An 18,751-nucleotide genomic window follows, 5' to 3' on the forward strand; every position below is an offset into this window, starting at 1 on the left:
TCTGCCAAGTATCCTCTTGCACTAGAACAATATTAAATGCTGACCTTAGCTTTGTAAGCTTGGGTGCAGGAACAGTTTCTGTGGAAACCATACCATTTCTTTTCTTGTTTGCTGATCAGTGACTCCTGTTGCGCTGTCAGAATGACATTTTGTAAGCTTTGGAAGCACTGCTTGAGCTTTGTGGAAAGAAATTGACTGATCAATAGCACAAGAGACTGTTACATGCAGATGAGGAACTGCATGTGATTGTTGGAAAATTCAGCCAGTGTGACCAGTGTTAATTAAGAGAAAGCAAGGATCCATTACAAAATCAGTGAGGCTTACTTAAGAATTCAGATTAAGTTTCTTGATGGAGTCAGGTGGCTGGCTTGGACTCTTTACTTCCTCTTCTTCTGATCTAACTTTATGAAAGGGTGATAGAGCCTGTCTGTCGTGTTGCTTGTCCTAGTTGTAAGATGTGGAAACCTCTTGCAGCTGTACACCCTCCCTTCGAGAGAGCTCCTAGTCAGGTAATTCGGTTAAATCGTCATTTGCTGTGTCAATTTTATTTTTTTATTTTTTTATTTTTCCCCACTGTCCAGTACCTCTCAGGAGTTAAAATTATTCTTTGCTGTATTACTTTTCCTTCACTCCATTGGGACAGTTTTTTGGCTTGAGGTCAATGGCAATAATTAATAGGAACAATTTCAGGGGGAAGAGAGGGTGGTTTGACTGATCTTCAGCCTGCATTGGAAGTGCTATTCCTGAGGTGCAATGCCAGCTAGGTAAGGAATGCTACTATTAGATTTGGATTTTTAAAGCCTATAAAACAGCTAGTAATGCCTAAAATATTTGCCTTAGTTTCTATGAATGAGTGTATGTATATTAATTTAAATCTACTTCATCTCATACAATCTGTTTCTTTAAATGAGTCGTGTGTAGTAATGTGACCCTACTGCTTCTCATACATCCTGATCAGGAACGCCAAAATCAGATCCATTGCTTCAAATGTCACACACAGCATTTCCAGTGCAACACTTTGTATCTACGGGCCTTCTTGGGTGATTTAATTTGTTCCCTAGAGAGCCAAACGGGCTCACCAGCTCCTTAACTCACTGAGGCTAAGTGGCTTATTAGATGTTTATTGAGCACCCAAGCAGAAGTTATTTGAAGCATTGAATTCAGGATCACTGTTTCTGTTGTGGCTGGGAAATATGTTAGATCCACATTTAAGTTGACCCAAGATTCAAGAGCTGCATTTGAAGACACACAACCTTATTTCAGTTGCGCAAGTGCGCACAGTGATTCACAAATGTGGAATGAGTCAAAATTATTCAATGCGAGCGCCGTTGATTAACTCCCTCGCTTAAGCACATTAACAGTTTCTCGTATGGGAACACACATACATTTCTCATTTTACATAGCTGTCAATAACCTTTGGAGTTTTAGGGATGGTGGGGGTTGGAAATGTGTGTAGGATTATGACCATTCAGCTCAGTCACATCTATCGTGGCTGAATGAAAAGGTAGGTGGAAGATTTTAGAATGATTAGAGTGGAAATTTCCACATGAGGTTTTAGGAAGCTTTGGATTTGATGAACTTGCAGTGAATTAAACTCTGCTGTCTGGGTTACCACAACAGTTGGCACATGGCTTACAAGTATAGATCCGCCATTGTTGTCATGATTAGGTTCCGATACTCTCTTTCCTATAAAGTAGCTAAAACGTTGAGCTTGTCCAAGTCAGAAATTTAAATATACAAGGACTCCGTGCCTTTTGAACAATTATAGCCTTTGTTCACAATCTATTTGGGGGCAATGTTAACTGCATCTAATTTTGGCAACAAACCCCGTTGCTGGCCAAACAAGACAACAGCAGTGCTATTTGCAATTTTCACCCATCTCATCGCTGTGCTTCTGAATTGCCATGGAATAACCATATTGCTTATAGTAGGTGGACCTCCTTGATAGTAGTCTAAAACAATCTGGGTTGGTCTTCTGGGAGGTGTAGACCGTAGCCATCTTGAAGTACTGCATACTTCTGCAGCATAATTACACCATAGAGCACGGCAAGTCGGTGGGTGTGCTAGCTGTAACCAGAAAGCATGCGCAAGTGAACCAACTCAGCCTTCCATCCTTCAGAGGTTAGCAAATTGAGTACCATTTATGTTGGATGTTAGGGATACTTGTTATTTAACGCCCATTGAACGGTACAGTGTGGTATATGTATCATGAAATCTCAGAACCTAAAGCACGGTGCCCTGCCGACATATAGCAATATTGCAAACCTACTTGCACTGCATTCTGCAGATGTTTTCCGGGTTTAGTTTTCTGCACAAAGCCTACTTGTAATGTTTCATCATTGACCATAATTGACGAAAAAGTAACTGTTAAACTTTATTTTGAAATATCTTACCATGGTGTGCTATAAAACATTTTCATTAGCTTGTGTTTACATTTCATGTTTGCCAGAGGCAATACATCTTGGTAATGTGAATGATCCAGAGTCATTTTAGCATTCATGACTTGTTACCAAAAGCCAGCACAATCCTATGTATTCACACTTTCTATTGAACACTCCCTGTGCTTCAAGATGTTGTCTGTAATGGCAATACTTCTTTTTGATGGACACATAATTGCATTGCTGCACATAAACTCCATTTTCAAAGCATGAAACGTTCATACTTTTCTCACTCAGTCAATGGCGATGTTTAAAATAACACTCCTCCGTCCCATAATCTTTGTTCTTTAAAAGAATTGGCATGAATGAATACCCCAAGAATAGGTTATCAAATCCTATCCTGAAATTGACCTGACGTTTGAGGACTGTCCAAAGATTCTACAAGTTCAGTTTGTCCAGTTTTAAAACTTCAAAATTGTAATGTTGACTCGAATTCAGCAGTTTTGACTCCATAGGCACTATTTTGTGTTCCTTATACTGATTGATACACAGGTAAAGAACCTTGTGAGGCAAAATCCAATAATTTCTTGATTTCAATTGGTAAAACACATCAGTTAACAAGATATTCTGTTCTATGCCCTCAACTAGAAGGCTTCTTTCCTAGACAAGCCCAGTAGCGGAGTAATGATCATAAAGAGGCCTGTTAACATGATAGAATTAGCATGCCTTTTTTTCAAATTAAATGGTTTCTAATTGGGGAAATAAAGTAGAATATTGAATAAGTAGCTCATTCACATGATTTGTTGACTGTGTCTTACCATTATCCTCCAACTCCCCTCTTTATCGATTTGTTTACATTAATGTGCTCCATATATTTGCAGGTAATTTATTCGGTCATGGCTGAGGTTTATGTAAAACACCATAGTAGAATGCAAAAGCACTAAAGCTACATATACCTCAGCGTTTGAGTGTCTTAACTAGCATTACAATTTAATGTAGGAGAACCAGTTTAAATGTTAACATTTATTGTAAATAATACCCCATATTTCTTTTCTTTTAATTGTATGTTCTAATCGGCTTTCTGTGTTATTCTGTGATTAATAAAGGTAAATAATTTCTGTTTTCATCAGAGTTATCTTGAGAGCACCGTATGTGGCTCGTGATTTCTTGAAGAGAGCCCAGTATAAGCAGATGATTGGCAGAGCTGGTAGAGCTGGAATTGACACGTCTGGTGAGAGTATCCTAATTATACAGGAAAAAGACAAGAAACTGGTAATACACAGTAAATTACTTGTATGTTCATAACATGCTCTGTCCATATTTTTATGTCTAGTCTGTGTATGTCAGACTTAGTGTATGTATGTTGGAAGGCCTACGACTGGTAATTGGATTTTATTCCAGTTGAAATGCATCAATTGCAGCTACTACAGCATAATGGTTGAAAAGGTCCATCATCATAACAGGGACCTTACCTTAGATGGCCTGTACATGCCCATCCTATTTTTGAGCGTTGGCCAAACGGTGCTCTTATTTCCCACTGATCCATACTTGATGGGCTTTTCAGAAGTTGGTTACTTGAACAGGATACAGCCAAGCTCAACCCACACCGGTCACATTTGTACTGGTAATATTCTTTTACTGTGCATGTGATAATTGCATTTACTGCTTTACCTTTGAGCCCAAAAAGTATCTTTGATATGCCAGTATGTTGTATGCAACTATATATTCTAGTTAATTTCAATTGGGAAGAAGTTGGAACAACTATTAAGAGTGCAATCATAATCCTTCTGTTTTTTTTAAAAGTGACAGGAGTTGTTATTTAATCAATGTTTTAATAATTTTCGCTCTGCCTTCACCATGGAACATTTGTTCCACTTTTCAGACCACGACCATACTAGTCAACTTAAGACATGAATAATCTCTGTTAGGCCTCTCATTCCATTATTAGCTATCCATAAATAAATAATGCAGGCTTTCATCTTTAGGCAGAAGGGCACTCTAGATTACCTCATTTGTTGTTACTTAATACCTGATCCATCACAAGCCAATGGAGAATCTTCTTTTTTTTTTTTTTTTTTTACTGTGGTGTGATTCATTCAAGTCAAGTGTGAAGCCCATCACTCCCTGTATGCGACCGAACACTGTTCACCCACTCTTCTGCATTACCCTCATGTGGTTTAACCCAGGGAGCCAAGTGCACTGGAAGGCATGGTGCAATACACTACCTTCAGTCATTTGTGATTAGCGTGGTACTAGAGTGCCCAGGTAATTGAACAGTGTTTTAACACTTTGGCAGATTGTGCACACAAAAATATAATGAGCCACTGCGTCTGTCATGTTAGTACCTTTCTGAAATGTGCTTTCTGTAAAAACTGACTTTATTAGATGTGTCTATTTAAACGTATTACGAAGATTATAAAAATTCTCTATTGAAAAATGTTTAGTATCATAGTACAGTAAAATTCTCGTTTGCAATGGCTACAATTCAAGTAGCCATTATGTACAATCTACATGAGCTGAATGAGATCAAAAAGCAGTACATCTCTAAATTGAGCCACTACCTCCCACATGTAGTTTAAGACTTTCCTTTTGTTTATTTTAGTTGCTCACTTCCTAGTCACACTTGTTAGCTTGTAACAAGTATTCCATTGCAACAATGTCGTATTAACTCACTCTGTTAAGTAGCATGTCCTTCAGTATTTCTATATGGTTTTCCTGGGTGTTGAGGTGATCACACGCTATTGTCTTCTGTGGTACTGTCAAAAAAATATTGGATTATGTCACTGACATGATCAGCTTATTTAACAACGTGTTCTGGTCCTTATTATGAATTTTCTCGTAACATGTTTATCAATATAAAGTTAACCTCAGTGGTGGATCATTGTTGCTTGACCTGTTTATACAGCCAACATATGTGTTCACTTTGTAGGCCTCGTTTTCTTAAGTAACATGTATAAGTAGTTCGGTCTTGGTTGTGCTATGAGTTTATAAACATGTTTCCTTTTGAAACAGAACATACTTAAATTGATCATGTTTAAACTTAATTGTTTTTCCTAACAATATAAAGCAGGTAATTAATTCTCTTTAAATCATGTCAAATATAAATTGTTAATGAAAATGTGCCTACAAATGCTACATCTCCAGCATTAGAACTTGGATTAATTGATGTACTTTGGTTATTTCTGTCTCTCATTGTGGATTTTAATTAAAAGTGTTAATATAATAGATCCCTGTCCACCTTATTTGGTCTCTGTAGCAGCAGCTGATGAGCAGATGGGGCTTTAGCTCTGCCCTCAAAGGCAATTTAAATTCTTTTTCAAATGCAAGGTGAGGGAATCCTTTTTCTGAATGAGTAATCATTTTTAATTTTTTTCATTTCTTTACTTTCCAATCAAAAATCTTCTAACTGCAGAATCCATTAGCTGTATCGATTTTTCTATTCTCGCTCTCGCACAGAATGCTGGCTTTTTTTCGATTGAGGCTTGCACACCCTTGATAAAGCTTTTTGCTCAAGTAAGATATAAACCCTTTTGATGCAGTTAAAGCAAGAACTGCTGACTCTCCTTATGGTTGGGGAGACACCTATACTTAGAGTCCCTCTCCACCAGACGATATTGGTATGTACAACCAAGTCATTAAAAAGGTGGCAGATATTCCTGTAGATCAGGACCTGCGATTATAAACGTTAGACTTGCTGGGGGGATCCCGGGAGCGGGCTGGTGGGGTGTGACCCCGGTGGGTAGTTTGATTGTAAATATCCGAATAGATCTGTTTAAAGTGGATGAAAGGTGCAATCGGGGGGGGGGGGGTGTAGTTAGATTTCTGTTGTATTTCCTTTAAGGTCTTTTTTTTGGTATAGTTTCGAAAAATGTCAAAGTCATTTCTGTATGCTCAGATTGTGCAGACGCCTCTGGGTTACAGGGCTCTGCTGTACATGTGCCGCTTGACCAATAAAATTTGTTTAAAAAAGAAAATAAAGAAAAACCTCAGTCATGATTTCTGCTGGAAACTCCAATACCTACAAAATCAATAACAGATAAAGAAAGCAAGAGAATGGACCTTATGGGCAGAAATGTCGAGAGAAGTGTGGCAAACCAATGGCGCATTGCCAACTCTAATGCTTTGCTCAACCGGCATGCATACCAGCACTGGGAGGAGGTAGGTGAGCTACTAAAGCACCTACCAGAACAATACCAAATGAGAGCAAGCCACTTAGTAAAAGAATGGATAAATATAGCAAATACCTGCTTAAAATCAGCCCTAGATGCTGCAGAAACATCAAGCAGGCAAACGATGAGCGGTATCACAGAAAGAAAACATGCATGGCTACGGATCTCAGGATTCAAGCCAGAGATGCAGAACAACATACTGAAGGCACCTTTCAATGGGGAACAGCTCTTTGGAAGCGAGGTGGACGACGCACTAAACCAATTGAAAAGTGATGAGACTGCAAGATCTATGGGGACTCTACAATTCAGAGGTGGCATGCATAGAGGAACCACCCCCACAAGGAGGCCAGCGGGTAGGGGGAACCATTACCCCATAACCTCGCATCAGACATATCAACAAGCTTACCAAGAAGGAAACCAAGCTCAACAACAGGGACAGCAACAAGGTTGACAATACCAGCAAGGAAGACAGTCCTTTCTAGGATCCCCGCCCCCCGTGGACGAGGCCTTCCGCAAAGAGGGGGAGGACCCACAACAACCAAATGATTGCATTCCAAATACAATACACACTCCAGAAAGATCACGGAGTGTGCACACAAAGGGAAAAAACACATCAAACGACAAAGACGAACAACCAGTTACTCCAACATTCTACACCAGTAGGAGGCAGGCTAAAGAACTTCCTCCACAAATGGAGAGAGATCACTTCAGACAAATGGATCTTGAACTTAATACAGTACGGGTACTGCATAGAACTACTCAAACCACCTCCAGAGGCCCAAGGAGGAAGGTACGTTCCAAAGGGGAAACTACTCAGCTACTCCAAGAAGTACAAGAACTTCGGGCGACGGAACCTATAGCGCCAGTGCCACACAAGAAAATAAACAAGGGAAATTACTACACATACTTCCTAATTCCAAAAATAGATGGAACGCTGTGTCCTATCTTAGAATTGAGGTTCCTCAACAAATTTATAAAGACTCAAAGGTTCAGGATAACAACCCTGCAGGAGGTGATACCTTAACTTCAAGAAGGGGACTACATGGCTACTATAGACTTAAAGGACGCCTATTTGCACATCCCCATGAACAACTAGCACAAAAAACTTTTATGATTTTTGGTCAACAAAACACACCACCAATTCAAAGTGCTAACATTCGGTTTAAAGTCAGCACCGAGGGTATTCCCAAAGTGCTTGGCAGCAGAGGCTGCTTACCTAAGAAGGCAGGGAATCCATGTATACCTGTTCTAAGACGACTAACTAGTAAGGGCAAACTCTTACAGAGTCTGTAAACAACATATACACCTGGTAATAGATGCACTAGTCCAGCTCGGTTTCTCCATACTCTGGGAGAAATCTTCCCCAGAGGCCGAACAGGAAAAGTTGTTCTCGGGAGCAAAAATAAGTGCAATCTTGGGGAAGGTGTTCGTGAGCGAAAAAAGAACAGCCCTACTGAAGGAAACACAGCTATACCGGAAGGGGAAAGCTCTGACAGTGAGGACAGTGGGGAAACGTCCAAGGATGATGGCTTCATGCATTCACTTAATCCCCAACATTCACCTACACATGAGACCCTTCCAGAAATGGCTTCAAGCACAATGGTCACAAGCAACAGGGAGGTGTGAAGTTCTAGTGGTTGTCACCCAAATTATACAGGTTGAGATAACATGGTGGAACAAGACAAACATCACAATGGAGACCTTTTACACAACTAACTCCAACAGTGACCATAACGAAAGATGCCTCCCAGATGGGATGGGGAGCTTGCATGAACAACCTTAAAGTAAGGGGACTGTGGATAGAGCAGGATGCAATACAACACATTAACATCCTGGAATTAAAAACGGTGTTCGTAGCCTTAAAAGCCTTTCAGAAAGAGTTCCATGGGAAGACAATTCTGATACAAACGGACAACACAACCATCAGATTTTACATAAACAACGGGAAACACAAACAGCAGCACTTTCAACTCTAGCGCAGCAACTGTGGACATGGGCAATCCCATTGGAGATAAACATGATAGCAAAACACCTACTAGTAAAGGACAGACTAGGTAGGCAAGCTTCTTGGTCCCACGAGTGGAACTGAATCAATCAGAACTCAAGAAGATCTTTCACAAATGCGGAACTCCAGAAGTTGACCTCTTCGCAACACCCCACAATGCAAAATGCCTACGCTTCCCATCCATGCAACCTTGCCATGGATAGACTGGTCAGGGATATTTGTTTATGCTTTTCCCCCGATACCACTACTCCACAAGGTGATCAACAAATGCAAGGTCAGCCACATGAAAATGATTCTCATTGCCACACAGTGGGCGAGACAGACCTGGTTCTCAGAGATAATGGAAATATCTCAGGGATCCATTCACAAATTGCCAAAGAGACCAGACTTATTAACAATGCAAAAGGGAAGAATGCTTCACCCAGAATCGGAGAGCCTGAACCTTGCAGCATGGCTCCTGAGGACTTCGAGTTTGCACACCTAAAGCTACTGGAAAGCCCAATGGCAATCCTACGGTAGGCAAGAAAGCCGACCACTAAGAAATGTTAAATGGCACAATGGAAAAGATACTCTCTATGGTGCCTCAAAGAAGGAAGTTTCCAAAAGAAAGGACAGTGCTAAAGTACTTAACATATCTACTGCACAGTAAGCTAACCTACACATCGCTAAAAGTTCACTTAGCAGCAATTGTAGCATATACAAGGGGCCACAGAGGGATGAGCTTTTTCACTTCACTAGTGGTCAAAAGGTTCCTAGAAGGAGCCAAAAGAATCACCGCCCCCCCCCCCCACCCACCCACCCACATGGAATCTAAATATGGTATTCGCTCAGCTAATGGAAGCACCCCAAGGCCAAGCCACAAATGCTCACTCTAAAGACTGCCTTTTTAGTGGCAATAACATCACTACATAGTTAGTGAGTTGCAGGCACTAACATTACAGGAACCCTACTTCCAAATTCATTATGACCGAATCCTCATGAGAACGGATCCACACTTCATGCCCAAAGGTAGTATCACAATTCCATATAAATCAAACCATGCAGGTTCCAGGTTTCTTCCAAAATCCTAAGACGCAGGCAGAAAGAGCATTGCACACTCTAGACGCTAGAAGAGCAGTGATGTATTACATTTGAAAAGACGAAAGAATACAGAAAGACAAAACACCTCTTTATATCATTTGTAAAGAGTTTCCCTGGGAAACCAGTAACCAAAAACACAGTTGCAAGATGGATAGCACAAACCATACAATTGTGCCTCAAACAAGCAGGAGAAACATTAAACAGGGCCCCATGGGCTCATTCAGCAAGAAAAAAGGGGCAACTCTCACCTTCCTAGCCAACACACCACTTCAAGACATTTGCATGGAGGCACCATGGTCTTCAGTGCACACGTTCACGAAACACTACTGCATGGACATCCAGCTCAATAAGGAAGCACAAATAGGACAAAGGGTCTTGCAACATCTATTCACAAACCAATGTTCATCTTCGACCCAGCCACCACAGAAGTAACAAAATGCTACAAAATCTATGTGAATCCAGAAAAGATTTGCGCTGCAAAACATATAGTTTCTTACCTGTCGGTGTAGTTTTGCAGCTTGAAGATTTTTCTGGATTCACTAGCGAACTCACCCTCCTCCACCAAAGAAGATGAGAGAGGCACGAGGAAAAAAAAAAAAAAGAATCCAAAGATGGCGACCAAAGTTGGGAGCTTCTGGAGGAAGCATGACGACGTCACAAGGGGACGCCAAATGATGTTACGCCGACAAATAGAAAAAAAGAGAGAGAAATACAATAATTCCAGACCAAACCACTAGATGGTAGAATAATGCTCCTCATGTGAATCTAGAAAATTCTTGAAGCTGCAAAACTACACCAACAGGTAAGAAACTATACATTATTAACACAATTGCAACAAGAACTGCATTTATCTTTGGTTTTCCGACTGTGATGCAGAAAGCGCTGGAGCTGTCCAAAGTTCTTCCACTAGAACCCTCAAAGGCAGAAGTTGGAGACTTTTTTTTTCTTGATGGTCGGCGGCTTAACGTAGGATATCAAGTGGCACATTGGAAAAGAAAATGCGACTTTAGAGCTTTCACATAATTTAAAGATGAGGACCAGAAATGTGACTGACAGTGTTATTAAGTAATGGGAACTGCTTCATATGTCCCTTCCGTTGGACAGCCATTATAATCTTTGTGTTTGTTTACTTATTGTCAGTGCTCTCCAATTTGTCCATGGCAAAAAAACTCATGCTGCTACAACCGCTTGTCATCAACCACAGAGATTAAATTGGATACTACAATACCCCCATCAAATACCATAAAACCTTCCTCAGTATCGCCCACTGCCGCATTTTCAGAGATGATATCCTCAAAACCCTTGTTATTGCTGACACTATTAAAGTTAATGTGGATAAAGCAAACAAGAATTGGCCTCGACAGGGTGTTTTCTTTTAAATTCTATTAAATTCTTTGGTTAAAGTAGTTTAATAATTTAATGATAAGGAAAAGATATTTTCTAATTTTCTATAGTGCAAACACTTTATTTGAAATTGTATATAGTACATACATGTAGAAGGTGTTGCTTTTTTTAATTGCAATTTTGTGTGCAATTAGATTAGTCAGATAATAGAGTGAACAATGGAGTGATAGAGAAGGATAAAGAAGATAAGTAGAACTGAAAGGAGGAACAGAAGGAAAAAGGGTAAAAGCTAGAAAGGAACACATTAAAGTAAAATCGGACAGAAGAATCGGATATAGAGAACGAGTTCTGCAGTTGAGGTGGAAAGTGGGAAGAAGAAAACGAGAGAAAGTTTAAGTGACAAATGAAGTAAAGTTAATGAAAAAGAAGAGTGTTAAAGGCTGCAGGTAGGCAAAAAGAGAGTGATGTTGAGAAAGGAGATCAGAACATGCAAACTGGAATAGGGAAGAGAAGGAGCAGAAACACGGAGAAGTTGAGGAAGGAAATGAAAGATTAGCAAAAAATAAATATGGAAGTGAAAGAGAAGCGGTTGAAGGGGATATAAAGTATATGGAGATTACGTTGACATGGGAGAGTATGAAGACTGTGAGAGGGGTGAGAGTGGAAAGGGGTAGGGAGATGAGAGAGGGAGAGAACCAAAGATAGGTTAAAAAAAAAAAGCATGTCAAAGGAGGACTCGTAAGTAAACATGTAGCTATTATTAGTGCAGCAGTGTCACGGGTAGGATGGTGTTTGGGGACCTCTGTATACTAAAGTTATGGGTATCTTTTAATCATATATGGGGTAACAGTTGTTCTAACGTGCTTTAGGCCCTAGGACACCCTTTCTATGCTACTGGGCACAATTTCAGTAACAAACTTCATCACGCAGGGATACAAACCACATATCAAGTGAGCACGAAAAATAGAATGTCACTTTATTAGTAGGAAACTTTATCAGTGCAGGAAAACATTAAAACCAACAAAACGTCCACTATGTTTAAACCTAAAACACAGAGGTTGAAGAGCTCCTCAACAAAAATATGTAAAAGTTAGTCACAGACTTGTAGGTGTGCATTAAAATGTGTCCTGCATCCAGGTACATAACGGTTAACACCAGAAAATGGTTTGCGTTCTGCTTTATAAGCAAACAGCAACGTTAGAGGGCACTGGGCCGTTCTTACCATCACTCTCCGGTCAATAGACCTGTGTAGTTGCCTGAGAGTAGTTGCCTGAGAGATAAAAGGGAGTTTACATAAAATCAAATATTGAGTTTACAGTGCAATCTTTCGACCACACACAGAGTCCAAACTAATAAGTGGGATTAAAATGATTTATTATAAACTCAAAGGCAGACTGATATAAATGAGTCTCAGGAAAATATTGTAGAAATACAGAATCGCCAATACAAATCCGAATTCCCGGATTAAATTAAGACTCAATAATAAAGAGCATATAAGAAATTTGTAGAAGCATTACAAAAGATAAGGAAGAGAATCTGATGTTTAGATTACAAGTTTTGATTCTCTTCCCTATACATGAGAATATCTAAAATCATACGGTTACTATGTACTTTTTCTTTTAACTACCCTACCGGCAAGTTCATACAATTGACGCGGTGCACTGTAAAGCGCTATATATGATTATCTGTACCTGTAATCTACCTCAAAATGTATATACCTTGTTGCTTTCCAAGATCCACTTTGTCACTATGTATATGTATGTACCCCAAATGGATCTCAGGTTTGCTGCTTGTGTGAATCTCTGTGAGGCGCTCTGTTCCCCTTGGGTCAAGTCCGTGCTATATAAAACTCAAAAAATAAAATAAATCTAATTCATCCTATCCCAAGCTAGGGGTCAGAAAAACCCAAATTAAATCAGGGGAGGAAGAAAGCTGTCAGCATAAATGAGACTTCAGTAAAGGTTCTCCAAATAAAAGGAAATGCGTAGCATAAAGCCACACAGTGGGAAATGTAGCAAGGGATCTGTACCTCTCAGAATCTAAGGGGTATCTGCTGCCTAACTAACAATGCGAACATAAATGAACACACAAAATGTACAACCTCGTCTCCAGTAAAATTACACCTTCTCACAGTAGAAATTAGCTACATCTTTAATTCCTCCGACCTTCCGGTTGAAACAAAGTGACCTTGAGCATCCTTTTCAGTCATGGGAGTCGGTCTCCTACTTTGTTAATGCATATTCTTCTTGCCAAATTTTCCTACCTTACCTCACCATCTTTACAACAAAATACGCCTTTCACTAACTAACAACACCTTGAAACTGCACCTGCAGAGGAGAGAAAATGCAACGCAAACAAAGCTTTCATGTAGAAGTTTTAAACATTGAAGCCGAAAAGCTTAAGGTCCTTGTACAAGCTAACTTTTAACAAAACAAAATGTGCTTCCCATATTTAGGTATATGTATGCACAGACAGTCACAAAAGCAATCTAATTATGTAAGGGTAACTTTGTGTGAGAAATGATGGTTACATATTAAATGCCATTTTAAATATATGTTGCACAACTTAAAACATACGCTTGACTATATATGAAAACTAAATGTTCCTTGTTGTTAACCTAAACGTTATTATGCACACATATCTAAAGCTTGAACATCCTAAGATGAAGCATTTTAGAAGTACAGTCTTATACTCTGCTTTCGTTAATGTCGTTGAGGCACACGGACCATAATAAATGCATATAAGTATATCAAGTTTATGTGACCGGTAAGAGTGCAGTTCATTGCTCCAAACGAAAATGTAATTCGTTTAATAGAAATGACACCACACGTTCTGTCCTTGTATGTCCTTTCAACTGAGGAAGTGAAACGGATGCAAAACCTAAGTCACTCAAACAAAACCAAAAGTGATGGAAGGCAGAGCGTGAAAATAGGTTTTGATTGAAGTGATTACAGCGAATTCCTAAAATAAAAACTCCCAAAGTCTCAGAATTACTTCCTCAAAAAGACATTAAAGAAATTGATAATGAGGCACATATCTGTGTTCCCTCTTCTCCCCCAAGTGCCAGCTAACCTTACACAGCTGCATACGCCATATACAAAATGAATGAACGAGTTCATTACAAGACCTTAATTAAAGGAGTGGGTAAAAAAGTAACTAAATAACGTACAATCTGTAAGGCAGGTTAACTTCACTAGAAATGCAAAACATGTTTACTGGAAAACATGGGCCATTGCGAGCTACTGCATTCCACGTAATTCACTAAGCCTCCCCAGCGCTCATACTGCAGGGAAACATTTCGAAGGCTGTCCACATCCACACACAATGTATCTTGTTTATGAATTTCTGGAAAAAAACAATAGCCTAGTGTGACCGCTAAAGCTTCCTCTATGGCCAAACCTTAATTTTACTATTTTTCCAATTTCTTTGTCCGAAACCTCTTGGGACATTATTCAAGAGGTGGAAATAGACTTTCCTATACAATAGAATCATTAATATTGTAGTAACAAGCTTGCTCAAGAGGACTCTTTTACTGGGAAGAAATAAATGGCCATTTACTGAGTCAAGACCAGTTAGACTCTCTATGGATGATTGACAAGATATCATTTTTTTCCTCATACTTTGCTATTATGCGAAAATGTTAGGGTAGGCAGTTCATGGCCCTTTTTTCAAACAATGTAATTTATCCTAATACTAATCCAAAATACAAGTAACACACAGAGGCAATACAAGAGATCCTTTGCCACAAAATAAATGAGTGTCCGGGGTTTGGTAAGATATATAGTTCTGATAGATACTTGTAGCTGCAAATTCCTCACCTTTAGAATATACTCCAAGTGCTGGCATGAGTCTGTAGATTTTTAAAGCAATGCACCCACATGCCTCCTCGTTTGTCTCGCTCCACCCAAGAAGTGACAGTGGTGCCACATACACCAACCCTGCTAATCAACAACAGTTAATTGCTCCCTTTTTGTCAGTTGACTAATTCGTTGTTCAGTGTGCAAGGGAGCAATGTCCCACTGCAAACTTCAGGGTTCAAATTGTGCCTTGACTGTCTGATACAAATGATGGACCTATACAAGGTGTGTTTATGGTGTTTGCTCTCAGAGTGTGAGCAATGTGCCCTGATGCACCCAAAGGCGCTCCAGGAAAGTGAAGCGTAGCTGTGTGACGCCGAACACAGAAAGAGTCCGATACCTCACATAAGTCCTGCTCCAAGTCAAGGATATGGACAGATTTGTCCCATGTGCTGTCTGAGCCCTTTATCTCCAAGACATGCACCAGTCCCTTCTTCATCTGTGCCGGCCCTGCTGGAGGTCAAGCCCCTGCTGGCTCTAGTACGCCAGGTGCTGGGAAAAGTTTGTGGCTTGGTATGAGACCCGCCAGATCGACCCCTACAAGATTAGCAGGTTGAAGTGTTTTTTATTTATAGTTGAGTACTATTAAAGGCTATTTGTCAGCTCTTTCTGCCTTTTTAAGGGTGCAGAATCAGCCTTCTCTGTCGAAATCCACTATTGAGATGAGATTTCTTAAAGGTGTCCAGCATATGTTGCCGCCGAACCCCTTTGTGGTGCTACAGTTGGACTTACATTTTGCTCTCTTTTTTAATGTGCACCCTATGTGAGCCAATTCATAGTTGTCCACTAAGTCTATTAACCCTGAAAAGGTTTCATGGTGTCGGTGAGTTGCAGGTACTCTCGGTCCAGCCGCCTGTAAGTAAAGGCCTCTTTCTATATGGTCACCCCCCCCCCCCCCTTTTTAGGTCTCGCCTGAGACAGCGCTTTAGCGCTGCTCTGGCGAGACTTATAGTAAGCGAGTTTTGGAAGTGCAAACAGTGGCTTTTCAGGCCTCCAAGTACAGTGCATGTGCGTCGGCCGGGCGCGCGCACCATTTGGAGGCCTGAAAAGCCACTGTTTGCACTTCCAAAACTACTTTCACTTTCGCCTGCCACACGACCGCGCTTTGAAGTGTGATCACGATTGCGATCACTTACATTTCGCGGGCGCTTTGATGCCCAGTGTGCCGCGCGGCCACTGAGGACATCAAAGTGCCCGTGAACACCATTTGCCACCCCCTTCCTGTAAATAAGGCACATACTTTGAATTGCAGAATACTGCGTTAAATATACTTCATGTGTTACTCTACTTTAATCCACTACAAAAGCTATGGAGAGGCCAAAACAAGGGCTTGTGCGGCAAGCAGAATTTACAGTGGCCAAAGCAGAAGAATGTATACTGATGGGAAACTCGGCCGCTTGAAGATTTCACCTTAAATAGTTTGGAAGCACCGTTGGTTCGTTAAACTCACATGAGCCAGTGTTAAATGAGAAGCCACACAACCGGCACGGTCGCCCACGTAACAGCAGGTAACCGACAAGGCCCGACTCGTGCAAGACAGCGTTACACCATGTAACAAACCAGGCGTGGTCAGTAGGCACAATGACACCCAGCTGGACAGCCTTATGTTGCCGTTCTGTATGGATACAGCCTGCAGGCCATTCTCCGGATACTAATAAAACGTTCTGACGTGGCTCTGAAGTGTTGTTAGGCTGATACCTGTGGGCACAGGTGGGGTTTCTCGCCTTAACTGCTCTACAACGTCCACATGATAGAACTGCATATTTGCACTTCACTTCCCCCAGTCAAGGCTTCCATCGGGCGCTTACTTTCATTTGGGGGTGAAAATGCAATAACCCCATGTCTGACACCGAGCTTCCATTGTGGTAAATAATTTAATTACCGGGACTTAATTTGATACGGAAACATAATAAAAATAGCTCAGTAAATAAGAGGCAGGATCCGTGGTATTAGAGGTTCGGAATGGGCTTTATTCCAATACTGATTCGAATCAGGGATTTCAGGTTCCATCACCACGAAGGTTCAGGAAGTGAAGGCAATACATTATTGACAGGTAACAATATATATATGAAAAGCATTTACATTAAGACAGATGCAGGAGGCGTAACAGCTGATAATACAGATAAGAATACACATACGTAATGAAAAGAGGCGTAATAGGGCGTAACAGAGAAACGTCATTGGTTGTGATGTCACAAATGGGTGGATCTATGAGATAATTTCGCAGTATCAGCAGAAATACTTGGCAGAGATGCGCGCGCAGCAGTATGACGTGTGATTGACGTGCAACTAGGGGGTGAAGGGGACTTGATATTTAGCTCTACATGTGGCGACAGAAGTCTGGAGGGTCAAGTCAACCTAATCCCAAATCATATCTAACATCCTATGTTTAAAGAACTATGTTATCCAAAAGAGAGGTCTCTTAGAGTAGAATCTTATTCTATACTGACTATACTGACGGTTAGTGCGTGTACAAGCGTCTAAGTGTCTACACCAGATGCGAGGGCGGAATCTTCCATAGTAACAGGGCTATGAATTACTTGTATGAAGACAGAGAAGTCGGGCCTTTGCTTGGTAGCTGGAAGAATGTTTACTTAAGCTACTAGACAGGAATGCATTGGGCAGGGAGCGGAGCAGATAATTTTCGAAGGTGAAATACAGTTCTTGGCAGGCAGCAAGCTGATGTCAGGCTTCGTGAGCCGCGCAGAGAATGAGACAAAGTTCATGGTCACAGATGCAGGCTCGGACTGGAGCTTCAGAGACAGAAAGCAAGAGAAGCTTGATGACAGAATCAGGGCCTACTTGCCTGGACTGTAAAATGGCATAAGTGAACCATATAAAGGCGGTGGCCTTTCGTACTTAGGAATGGAATATCCGGCCCATTCATGGCGGATCAACAGAGGACATGTTAACGGTGGACGCACATGTATTTGCGTCTTCATAACTGGAACTAGAGGGAACATTCATGTACTTGTAACATGCACATAGAACCGTTGGGGTCCAAGATAGGGGACATAACTGACCAGAAAAATCCATATTTCCACATTCCCTCCTTGTCCCCTACTTGCCCGTCAAGAGATATCAATCTTCATTAATCCATTGATCTGTCCATATAGCATCATTTGTTCTTCTTTCTTCTTCCGGGATCTTGAATGAAAATCTTGATGTGGAATGCACGATGTGGCACACAGACCACAAATCGCTGGTCCACATTGCAGGCATAAGCAGCAACTGAATAATATGAGAAGGCCAATACCTAGGAAGGATAGAACTCTCCATCCCCAGGCTGATATCACGCTCCAAAACCAACCGGACCAAGTCCAGGTGCCTGGATTCTGGTGTATCTGGCTTACAATCTTATGAAGGCGGGTTATGGCCTTATATACAGATGGCGAATTTTCTGGTATGAAAAATGCAATAGCTTGATCCGATGACCCTACAAGCTCCACCCCTATCGGCCAGGATGACGTCAAGGACAAGACGATTTTGAAGCACAACAATCCGCATAGCAGACTGCTCTTCTGTTAAATTGCCTAAGGCGGAAATAGTTTCGTTCACTACTGCTTCAAGGGTTCTAGTCAATCTACGTATCAGTTTACTATTAGTAACGGTACCTATATAGGGAAAGAGACCTTTATTGAAATCGGTGTATTTTTCCCATGCTGTTTCAGTGTAGTCGACTATCGGGAGATCTCTCCTTACTCTATTATATACTAAATTAATATTTCTGTGATAATCAGGAGGAGCTAGGAAAACAGGTGGCAAAAGGAATCCAATGTAGCAGGTACCATCCCAATCTAGAGGCAAACGTACATATGCCGTCTGACCACATATAAAATAGGAATGGCGGGAAGCTCTAAATGTAGACTTGCCTTGATCACTAAATTCTACTACAGTGGTGCATCTACTATGGCCCAT

At 40.8% G+C, this 18,751-nt stretch overlaps 1 protein-coding gene across 1 annotated transcript in view; it reads left to right on the forward strand.

Annotated features, from left to right (window-relative positions):
- Positions 1–18,751, forward strand: part of HELQ (helicase, POLQ like) — a 365,741-nt gene that overhangs the window by 159,945 nt on the left and 187,045 nt on the right. Inside the window, exon 10 of the mRNA XM_085636579.1 lies at positions 3,509–3,650. Coding sequence (XP_085492705.1) covers positions 3,509–3,650 — 142 coding nt within the window. The remainder of the gene's footprint in view (positions 1–3,508; positions 3,651–18,751) is intronic.

Source organism: Triturus cristatus, chromosome 2_1 (genome assembly GCF_964204655.1).
Source record: "Triturus cristatus chromosome 2_1, aTriCri1.1, whole genome shotgun sequence".
NCBI classification, from domain to species: Eukaryota; Metazoa; Chordata; class Amphibia; order Caudata; family Salamandridae; genus Triturus; species Triturus cristatus.